At 36.1% G+C, this 12536-nt stretch overlaps 1 protein-coding gene across 2 annotated transcripts in view; it reads right to left on the reverse strand.

The window, feature by feature from the left end:
- The window catches only part of PRIM2 (DNA primase subunit 2), a 191624-nt gene that overhangs the window by 95398 nt on the left and 83690 nt on the right, over window positions 1-12536 (reverse strand). For both annotated transcript variants that reach the window (XM_081044533.1, XM_081044534.1), the window contains exon 8: window positions 2058-2125. In XM_081044533.1, the coding sequence (XP_080900659.1) occupies window positions 2058-2125 (68 nt within the window). The remainder of the gene's footprint in view (window positions 1-2057; window positions 2126-12536) is intronic.

The following is a 12536-nucleotide window of genomic DNA, read 5'->3' on the forward strand; positions in this document are numbered from 1 at the left end:
GACAGCTAAATGGTCGGGGAAACTTACCAGAGGAAGGGACATGAGCTGAGTCTTCAAGGACAAGCAAAAGTTAGTCAAGTTATAGAAGTTGGAAACAGGAGAAGAGCATTCCAGGCAGAGGAAAAACATTTACAAGGACATAGAAGTCAATAATGGCATGCTGTATCTGAGCAACTTCAAGGCATGTGGTGGCACTAGAAGTTAGGTGGCCACCACCCAACGAAAAGGGTCTGAAGAGACAGGCCAGGCCCCTCCCACGAGGACTTCATATGCCAGGCTAAGAAGTTCAGATTTCATCCAAAATGAAACTGGGGAGCCAGAATGGTTTTGAGCCAAGGAATAGAGCCAGAATGGTTTTGAGCCAAGGAATAATATAATCACTCTGACAATGACGTGAAATAGTTTAGAGAAAAGAAAGCTGGTGTCAAGCAGAGCAGATAAGAGGCTAATACAGTAAGACACATACTCAGGAGACCTGACCTGTTGATGATTTTAACAGGCAGGAGAGGGGGGTTGGGGAAGTGACTCAACCATGATTCACTAAGACAGTGAGCTAGGAAATTTTAACAACTAAGTATAATATTTATGCTACTCAGTCCTGATGAAATGTTAATCTGACCTTCCCCTCCAACAAAACTATTACATGTACCTATAATTCAAAAGTATCTCTCTGGGAAGGAAAAATTACTGGAGAGAAGAGTGGGGGAGGAAGAAAAAAAGGAAATGGGAGGGCAGGGAGAAAAAATGAATACTAAAAGATACTGGAAATTAGTATCCACCCAAGTTTTGGAATGAGAAGTGACATTCTCAGTTTCATAACATAAAACAGAAAAGAAAAAAAAAAGAAACCATAAAAGAAAACACTACTGGTGCTTAGCTACATAAAACTTGAAAATGTAGGTACATTGGACAATGTAACAATCAAAAACTTGCAGAAAAAAATGTTTGTAACAAAAAACAATGAAGAATTACTATCCTTTATATTTAAAGTACTTAAGCTCAAATAAAATCAGGAAATGCTATCTATAAATGGGGAAAGATACAGAGAGTTAATCTTACCCCAAAATAAAAATGAATATTTTAAAATCATTCCTAATAATAATAAATGAAATGTATGTGATCACAACAGTATCTCTATGATTAACTTTTAAATTAGCAACTATTTTGGCTGCCCCATCCTGTTCAGGGTATGGTAACATGGGAAATCTTACACAATATGAAAATATAAGAAAGGTTTTTGAAAAAAATACATATATTTAATTCTTAAAATGGTTCATATGCTTTGACAAAGTAATTCTACTTCTGAAAATCTATGCTAAGGAAATGATCAGAAATACAGATAAAGATTTACATCTGACATTTTCTTATACTTGTGAAAAGAACTAGAAATAGTCTAACTGCCCCCCCACCCACCCCTACAAGAGAGATAAATACACTATAATACATCCATACAGAAAACATCACGTAGTAACTAAAAATTGCGTTTTTGGAGAGATTCTAATAACAGAATAAAAAAGTCTACAACGTTTATTTTAAAATCAAAAAATAGCAAATTGGATAAGTCTAATTTCTGGGTTTTAAAACATAACGAAAGGAAGTATCCTAAGTAGTGGCGATGGGTTTTTCCTTTTACTCTCCTGTATTTTCTAAGTTTGCTTTTTTAATGAGGATACTTTATTTTTGTATTTAGAAAATAAATCCCACCTATTTCCTCTACCCCCCATAAAATATGTGGGGGTCCCAAAATATGCCTTAGCCTTGTATTTAAGTAAATAGCTCATTCCCTTTGAGATCTTTCTGTAGCTAGTCATCTCTACTCATTTTAACTTAAACTTATCAACCAGTTCTACACACTTTTATTGAATAAAAAGAGCTTTCCATGGTACCCTAAAGTCAAGGGTAACATGTATTATATTAAAAACTTAAATCACCAAATTAAAGCAAGAAAAAACTTTAAGTTTTTAGTAATCGGAAAAGTTTTAACCACTTTAATATACTTTACCCGCTTTAATGCACTTGCATTTATACGCAAAACAAGGCTGTGTCTTCATTATTACCTGAGGTGGTTAAGCAGAGGCTGAAGTCTCTCATCGGACTGTACAGTGGGCAAGGACCGGGCTGTTAACTAAAAGCAGAGGATGAGGTTAGTAAGAACAGCAAGAGCCAAATACTGAACAAGTCTGAACGCTGAATGCATAATAGGGCTGGGGGAGCAGAGGGACAGGGAGTACTTAAAATTCAAGGACTTTTTTTCCCTCTTTTTTAAATAGAAGAAAGGTATAGAAAGCTGATACATTCTGTGATTAAAGCTAACTATATGGCCCTAAGTTTATAGGGTGTGTCACTAAGTTCATAAGTAAAGAAAAAGAAGGCAAAACAAAGAATACCATTTGAGTTCATGAAAAAGCCTCTAGTCGTGAAAATACCCTTGTGAATAAAAATGGAACAACTGCTACATTTACAGCACCCAATCTTGTAGCGTGGAACTCTGGGATGATGAAAAATTGGAGAGAGGGACGGTCATTTATAGCTAAGCCACTGTGAAATGGTTACATGCAGAAATGTATACACACCCACACACACACACACACACACAAACCCACTACCATGCAACCACATTACTATAAAAAAACTAAAAATATCTTTTAAACATACAAAAGCAACTCAAAGTATTTAATATTGAAATATAATACCAAATTGAGCTAGGAAACAAAATGTAAGAGCCGAAGCGTTATTCTGAAATACTGAGCATGGAAATGCGAGCCTCTGATCTACCTTATCGCAATAACAGCAATTATGTTTCTATGTATCTCTTTTTCTCTCTGATCCTAAGAAAGAAATCCTGTGGTTTTATGTAGGGTGTCTGTCCTCTTTAATTATTTCATACGTTAATTAAAATTTTCTAAAAATGGAAAACAGATAATTCATAAAACTATTCCCTTTAAAACATCTAATACCATATTTGTGAAAAAAAAGTTGGCTGAAATGCCATATATGAAGTCATTTTTATTAAATAGTACCTAATAATAATAATGAAGAAACATTCCCAATTTTGTGTAAGTCAACGCAAATCAATAAAGCTACAGACTAATTTAAAATACAATAAAGGGAGAGAATTAGTCTGCTGTGATTTTAGCACAACTAAACAACTCTCAGTATCCTTAATAAATGTTAAGTCCAGTATTTCATGACATATAAAATGTTATCAAGGTTTTATAAACAAAACACTTTAATACATCCTATATCTGCTAATGTCAAACAAATCCCTTTACAAAATACCGTTTTTTTGTTAAGAGATCATGGCTCAGAACAAAGCTGTGCTCTGAAAAGATTAAAGTAATTTATCTAGATATTTCAAAAGTCATTTTTCTGAAAACAGATGGAGCAGACAGACTAGGTTTTTTTCAGTTACTTCTGTCAGTTTATAAAGCATGCTTTCTAACCAAACTGTCTTTTCTAAATGAAAGCAAACAAAAACACCTCAGTAAGAGCAAACTATTTCTAAATGTCTGTTCATTCCCTATACAAGATATTTCTCAACTCACTATGTTAATCTCAGCCTTCATTTCTTTTTCCCCAAACTGTTAATACAACATCTCCATTTCCCTGGTTCTGCCTCCATTCTTGCCTCTTCCCTAATTTAGACTCCACATCAAGGCCAGAGTGACATTTTCAAGATGAAAGTTAACCATTTAAAGCCATTGAAAATGGCTTTTAATGGTTATAACCTAATTAAAACCATTGAAAAATTCCCTTAGGCTCTCAGGCTAAACTTATGTCTGTTCTTCCATCACACATTCTCCTAAGATTCTCCTTGAGGGGCAAACATTGGGCATAGATGAGTGTGACTGATTATAAAGCTTCCGCCAACTCCACAAGACACACCAGGAGCATCCCAGGTAGAAATCCACCATAGCTCCAGTTTCTGGAACACATATGCTCAACAAAGTGAGAGAACAAGAACACAAGAGGACTGTTGGTGCCATTCCTTCTTCAGAAATTTCTGTCTGAGCCCAAGTGGTTACCACGACATCCAGCGGACTATGAGGGGCAACAACACCGCTAGAACTTGTGACATAACAGATATTTAATAGATGTTAATTAAATGTGTCACAAATCCAGAAACTTGCAGCTGTGTAATTCTATGCATTGATGCAAACTAAAGTACGTCTACATTTCATAGTTAAAGCAGTTCAAATTCCCGCTTTGAGCAACACTAAATCCCAATCCAAACTAAACTAAATCACAGTTGTCAGCCTTCCAAAAAAGCAATACACTAGCATAACGAGATTTTTTAGCATTAAGGACTTTCCTCTACAAACCGAATTAATTGTCTAGTTTAAATAGACCTTGGTTTCCACCCATTTTTAGTTGTTTGTTTTTCCTAAAACAACAATGTCCTTGACACGTACATTACCAAGCATGAAAGAGAGAGAAGATCTGTTTACATCTGTGAAGCCTAAATGGGTTGTTTGAGTTAGGGCTGTTTCGTGGGAACCATAATAGAAGCTGCCATAATTTACAGTTCATTTGTTATTGTTGAGAGGTCAGAGGTGAGCTGTTAAAACGCCCTTTCATTATTAAGAATTTATCTAGCACACCGAATCAACTAATGCAAGATATGTGCTGTTTTAGACCAGTAGAACAGATTACTAATTCTTAAACAAATCTCATTTTAAAGATTAGTATTATTGAGTAAATCTTGCACTTTTCCATATATTTAGGTAATAATAATAATAATAATAATAATAATAATAATGCATTTTACCAACTAGTAAGTCTCCTTTTATTGCCAGTAAATGTCACATAGATTCAAAAGCACAAAACACAAGGGTCTGGAAGTGTTTGGTCCAACCCTGTTGTATTACTCTGGAGAAAACTGGGTTCTTCAGACCACAAGCAGCTAGCTGCTGGCACCTGAGCCCAGGACGCACACAGCACAGGGCACCGTCCACTGCCACAGCGATTGCCAGCATAGTTCGCATGCAAACCAGTCAGGGTCCTTTGCCCGATCCCAGCGTGCCTCTGTTACCTGTCATTCCTTCATTTTTCAAAATAGGACGATGCTCTTCAGGATTCACGAACCCGTGAACTTTCTCAGTCTTGAAGAGCCCACACATTTTCACTGAAGGTTCCTTCACAACAGTTAGGATTTGGCTCGAATGTAAGCTCCTGCCAGAGGTCACCCCTAACCATCTTTGGTGAAGTAGCACCCTCTCTGCTGGTATTCTGTTACTACCGTGTTTTCCCGAAAATGATACCTAGCTGGATGATCAACTCTAATGTGTCTTTTGGAGCAAAAGTTAATGTAAGACCCGCTCTTACATTATATTATATTGTATTGTATTGTATTAGACCCAGTCTTATAATAAAATAAGACCGGGTCTTATATTAATTTTTGCTCCAAAGATGCATTAGAGCTGATTGTCTGGCTAGGTCTCATTTTGGGGGGTAACACAGTATTACTAAGGTATCTCACAACATTTATCATTATCTGGAATTATCTTATGTATTATTATAGATTGCTCAATCGTATCCATCTTTCTCTCCCCACAAGACCACAGTAAATGCCATCAGGGCAGGAACCTTTTCTGTCTTGCCACCACTTTTCCCCGTACCACTGACACCGTACGTGGTGCAGCACACAGTAGGCACTCCCAAATTCTGTAGGTGGATGAAAGGTTCACTTCTCTCAGGTATTTCCCAAAGGAGTGCAAGTTTAGAAAAATCTCCCTTAGAAACTGACCCTTGTGGTCTTGCATTTCTAAAGTTTATGTGAACTATCAACTAGAGGGGCCACACATTCTCTTTTCATTTCTAGATGAATGGAGTACCTTAAGTTTCTTTAAAAGGAGGGTAAATACTCTACTACTCAATGTAGTTTAACTATGGCTCCCTAGTTCTACGGAAACAAGTAGCCCCGAAACTAACATTCCAAAACTCAAATTATGAATACACTGTAACAGGCAATATCTAAAAAGTAAATCACAGCATAATTCCCTCCTTCTAATCTATGTCTTTTTGCTTTTAGTGCATTTTTTTCGGTCATTAAATGATAGGTATAAATAATACAGAAATGTTGGCTAAATATATTTTCTCAACATTACTAAAAACATACATCAAAGTTCAAAGTCATTTAGAGTAAACACCTGTAAAAAAAAAATGCAACCTGGCAAGATTGAAACTGCTTCGTATATTTATAGGAACAGAATAAGAACAGACAGCGTAAATGTGACTCTATTGAAATAAGACTCACTTAGATGTAGAGAAATATCCTTTGTCATTTATGTACCAATGCTAAAATTACAGTGCTATGTTAAACACTTTTCAAGACACTATTGCTAAATAAATGAGTTGCAGTTTCTGGTAAGTAAGTTATTTTGAAAGGGAGCCCAAAATAATTGCCTCAAAACACTGCCACCCCAAAAGGACATAACGGTTCTAGAACATTGCAATCCTAATAGCAATTAGAAGATTAATCTACTCCAGGATGGTAAAACCTGGATAGAAAACATGTTCGGTTCTCACATCTTTTTAAGAGTAAGGCAAACACAGATAATATTTGATTCTTAGACTTTCCACTTAAATTAGCTCAGCATTGACAAAGTTATTTTTAGAATTATGATCCTGGAGGTAAGTACATGGGTATTTGTTATATTCTTTTGTATACATTTGTGTTGAAGAGAGGGAGGGAGGGAGGGCTGACTGATTTTCTAGTAGTGTGAGGAATGGCTTGGAGGCGGGTGATCCAGGGATCCAAAACGAAGAACCAAATTAAGGCAGAGGCTGTACCAATTAAAGGGAAGATATGATGTGAGAAATATGAAGGAGTTTACATAACTTCATGCTTAAAATAGAAGAGAGAACATCCAGGTGGGTAAACTGTTGTATTAACTGCAATATAATGGCTACAGGAAGAGGAGTTGGGGAGAGAAAAGGAAATTATTAGTTTTAAGCATGCTGAATTTGAGGTGCTTTTGAATATCCCAGAAGAAACTGAATATAAATGGATGTAGAACCCAGAAGAGGATATGGAGCTGAAGATTGATAGTTAAGTATTATCAGCAAAAAAAAATAGCAGGTAACGCCATGGACTGGTTAAAAATTCCCAAGGATTATGCATAAAGCAGGGATGTCCAATGATCATTCACGAGTGGTAGCTTAGCAGAGCAGTGTGTGAGGGTTCGGTCCAAGCCACATCCAGATAAGAGAACAGGACTGATTGCCAACATCTGCTCTGGTTATGGAATGGGAGATAAGAGGTATCTGCCATGTATGGTATCTGCCTTCCTAGTGGGAGTGAGACAATAAAGAGAAACAAGGAATTTTGCCAATAGACAAAAACTTTCATAACCGTGATTAAGCTACTACAGATTTATTAAGAGAAAGAGAGAGAAAATGACTAGTAGCTGCTTTAATTTAACTCTTGTTGCACAACTGGAATAAATAAATTTCACTTTGGCGGGGGGGGGGGGGGAAGTTCCCTAAGGAAAGCATTCTGCAAGCACTCTGCCTCCAGCAGCTCTTAAAATCATAAAGGAGACTATGCTGTCAGCCAGTTGGTATTCTGAAGCAGAATTTTTTTAATTGGCCTGTAGAATGAAAAAAATTTTCATGATTTTCTTCTTCAAATGATGGGTGTGAAGTGAGAGAGCAAGAATACACAGAGGAAACTACGTTAATTAAATATGGTCAATGGTTCTTAGAGAGTCAGTAGGTATTTGGAAAACAACGATGACTCAATCAGTTGAAAATGAAGAAGAGGTTGGCTTTATTTTAAACTAATAAATACCTCCTCACTGAACTACTCACCCAACACTCACTAAACTAAAACCCATAAAAAAGACAGGAAAACAACACTTACTAGGAAAATATTACTCAATTTTGTTTTCTGGTGTTTTTACCTTCTACCATTCACTTTAGCTTCCCTACAAAACTTGGGGAACGACAATATGCACTAATATCAGAGTTGTACCTTAAAAGAAATCCAAGACAGGTAACCAGCACAGGTTAGACCCTTCTTTTCATACAATCTGTTCTACTCAAAAAAGCAGAGCAGTCCTCTCTTCCAGTGATATCAGGGCAGTGGCACTTAGGTACAATAACAAAGAGACCAAATTTAGGTGGTTTTTGTCCTAGTTTGCTGTTTTATTTTTAATAGAAGTTATATTTTAGAGCAGTTTTAGGTTCACAGCAAAATTGATAGAACGGTACAGAAAATTCCTAGACATCCTCTGCCCCACATATGCACAGCCTCCATCAACAACCCCCGTGAAAGTGGTACGTTTATAATAATGGATGAACCTACAGTAACACATCATTAACACCCAAAGCCATAGCTTACACTAAGGTTCACTCTTGGTGTTGTAATTCTGTGGATTTGGAGGAATATATAATGATGCATCTACCACTGTAACATTGACAGAATAGTTTCACTGCCCTAAAAAATCCCCTCTGCTCCACGTGGTCATCCCTTCTTCCCCTCTACTTCCCGGCAACAGCTGACCTTTTTACTGTCTCCATAGTTTTGCCTTTTCCAAAGTGTCACAAGGTATGTAGACTTTTCAGATTGGCTTCTTTCACTTCGTAATGTGCAATTTATGGTTCCTCCATGTTTTTTCATGATTTGATAACTCATTTCTTTTTAGCATTCCATCATCTGGATGGACTTCAATTCCTTTATCCAATCAGTACCTAAGGACATCTTGGATGCTTCCAAGTTTTAGCAATTATAAATAAATCTGCTGTAAACATCTGTGTGCAGGATTTCTGTAAACACAAGTTTCCATTAGGTGTCCTTTTAAATTAAAAACAAATAGGGAATGTTTTTTCAAAATGTCTTTACATCCTCCTCATTTCATACAAGATTTGATATGGTGCCTGCTGTACCTTATTACTCCTTAAGAGTACCAACTGAAAATCTAGAATACAAACCCTTTTCTACTAAGTGGGAGATCCATAGATTAATTATAATTAATTACACACATATTCGAAGAGACACACAATTTGGAGGCCGAGAAAACAATTTTTGAAACCAAAACGCAACAATTTATTTAAGCAGCGATCTCACAGTAAAAGAAGATAGAGCTCTAGAGAGAACAGGTTGCTCTACAGAATTATCACTGTTATTACATGGACCAAAGCAGATGTCAAGTAAAATTAACTTTTACAAGCAGCTGCTCTTTTAATTTTCATTGATTATAACAATGGAAAATCCTGTGTTTTTGAACTACATTTTCTTATAATAGCAGTGATCCTAATTACAAATCCCAAACGGTGAGAATCCATATTATATACCCCTTTGCTCCTGGGACCAAACTGCCCCAGTTTCATGTTCTCCCCGACTGGCTGAGATGCCATCCATCACTCATCCTAACTAGTGCTCAGATGCCCTCACTTTCCTCACTTTTCAGATGCCATCACTCATCCTAACTAGTGCTCAGATGCCCTCACTTTCCTCATGTTCACAGGGCTCTTACACACATTATCTCATCTGATCTTCACAACAGGGTGGTTTCATCACTACAATGCGTTGGTATATGGAAATTTCTTTATCAGCTGGCCACAAACACAACTTTCAATGTCGGCTCTAAGAAACAACCAAAGACCTTGTCAAACAAAACGTATAGATTCCATTTGAGTTCTAAACATACCCAAGTAGTTTAATTTCCCAAAAATATTAAACACTGCAGAGTTAACAAGATATTTCCAGTTCAGGGGTCTGAATGATATGAAGAGCTGAGACAGTAAACCTGGGAATAGTGCAAACAGACAGCCCAGTGCTGATTTTTATCATGAAACCTATGGTGTGAAAAGAAGCTTGTTATTCAAAGGCTAACCTAAGCACCTTACTGAGGCTCTATATCATTTAGAAATGGAAAACAATTGCTTGAGCAAGAAAAAAAGGCATTAAGAAATATGCCGCGATAAATGTACATGGATCGCTGAATTTTCTCCCTTAGAGTAACACACCCATAAAATCATTTTACTTCTAGAATACCCTGCTAATTTTGGTTCAAAATTCTTAAGCTACTATAGCAAGCAGTTTTACAATTAGATTATCATAAAGAAAGGAAAGATCTGGCAGGTAAAACAGCATATTTTGTTCTTCATGTTGTCATCCAAGAGATGAAATTGTCTGTTTTGTTTGTCCTCTTACAGGATTGCTCTTGTACAGTAGGAATAAGAGCAGTATCCCTCATCTTTTTACTACATGCAGGGCATTCCACTGGGAGTTCCACAGACTCTAATCCTCATAATATCCCTAAAAGTGGTATTATCCCCGAGGCACCCCAGGGCTTCGCAAACTCTTCAGCCAAAGGTACCCTGAACATGAAGTAGAGTGAACTGGTGACATTTGTGCCCTAAGCAACAACTTCTTTTAGCCTCATATATTTACCTTAAAATTTTATCCAAAATTTGCATTTGATTCAAGAACATGTCCTTCTTGGTCTTACTATAGAAAATGGTGAACTATTTTACCATTGAGTAAAACAGTGCCATTATTGTCCTGTACATATGGACTATCTATATTCCCTAGTATATGCAGTCCCATATATTCTGGCCATCCTAGAGCATTAGAAAACATGTTACCACATTTTTAACCCTCATAGCCCCCATGAAAGAAAGTCTCCAGAGGTACATTTGGGATTGGGGAGTTGGCTGAGATGATGCTGGGTCTTGCCAGATTTCACTGGCCATGTTTTGTGCCATTTCATATGACTAACACAATTATAGACAGATAGAACTGACTTTGTTTCAGACATAAATCTTTTTATGCCTAGACTCTAAAAATCATTTAAATTCCTAGATTTTTCATTCATTTAATAAATTTGTGAGGCAATAACTGAAATTCTAAAGTTCCTTGTTTATTACTATATTTTCAATTCATCATTTTTGTCTCCCAAAACACCTATGTCATATTTACCTAATTTGTATTTGTCAATTTCCTATTTAATGTAAGAAATATAGTTATCTGGGTTTTCCAGAACCAAACCGTTCCTTTACTGTTTGTTGTAGGCATGAATCTTGAGCACAATCTTATTTTGTGTAAATTTCTCATAAAGCTTCCTAAATATGCACATAAAGTCTACTATGTGCACTGGAGTTGCCAAATGTATCTATAGGTTTCTAGTAAATGTTTAAAAGACTGCCCAGACAGAATAGTGGTTTTCATAGTACATGTTATTTATTTTCTTTTAGTATAATCTGAAATTCTTTACTTTCCTGATGAGTCTATTTCCTATTATAAACGTCACATAAACCACTCATTACGTTTGCAATCTTATCTCCTCTCTATGTATTGTAAAACACTGTACCCCTTCTAATGCTGGACACTTTAAATTAAACATAATCTATCCCACACTACACTTACAAACTTAAATTTATTAAATAAGCTAAAAATTAATGTCAAACTATGCACAATTATATATCATTACCACAGTGGAGAGGAGACACAGTAAAGACATGGATGTGTTAAGTACATATTTTCATTTTTCCATAAGAACTCTTTTTTCCCTTGGTTTGGACTTAATTATTAACACTTGGAAGTGAAAATAGAGCAATAGGGAGTGGAGTGAATGGAGATGATAGGTTTTTATTAAAGCCTCTGTGACAGTGATCTGTTGTGTGACAAAAGAAACAGTTCTTGGGGATGCACTTGAAGAACTGGAGGGCCTTAGGTGATTAAACACAACTTGTCAACAAGGATATATAGAGACTTCCATTTCCCTCCACAGCTGTACTTCAAACCACTGATCCAAATGTATAATTCAGGGATGGTAGCCCCAGATGGCTAACAGCATACCTCTAATGTTTATGTTAACAGATGCTGCAAAAAAGTATTCATTTGCTTCGTACTTCAGCTACTTTTTCTCACCTGTGTGACTTCACTTTCCCTGCTGTTTCAGAGCACCTTGATTTCTTCCTTGATAGAGACCCTGCATTTGCAGGTGTAGAAAATGCGTCTAGTTAAGTGTAAAACAGCTCAGCGTGCTTCCACATCTCATTCAGACTATTTCTCTAACCTGAAATAATCAGCTATCACACTATTTGGGATTGCATTCGATTTAGTTGAAATTTAAGCTATTTTCTCTATTCATGAAGAACTCCTGCCTGCAGTTTTCCTTTAAAAATAAATAAGACTATTATGTAATTTCGTTCCTCCACTAAAGAATTTCCATATTTAAGCCCTTCTGAAAGGGGCTTCTTAAAATTTTTGACCTGCTTTCAATTACACAGATGCATGTTTTGAATACTAAAACTAGAGTCTTGTAATTAATTATAAAACTTCTGATTGTATTTAAAACAAATCCAAACATAAAAAATAATTTCCATTACTAGATATAAAAATCAGTAACCACCATTCAAAATGAAAAGAAAATAGAGAAGTATGAGTATGTCTTTACTGTGATAAGGACATTTAAATACTCCAACTGGACTTTTCACGTCAGCATTCTAAATCAGATCAGATGCATTTTTTTCTAAAAGATTTTAGTTCATCATACATTTAGAGACAAAATTCATTTAATACAACT

The sequence above is a fragment of the Rhinolophus hipposideros genome, assembly GCF_964194185.1.
Source record: "Rhinolophus hipposideros genome assembly, chromosome: 3".
NCBI classification, from domain to species: domain Eukaryota; kingdom Metazoa; phylum Chordata; class Mammalia; order Chiroptera; family Rhinolophidae; genus Rhinolophus; species Rhinolophus hipposideros.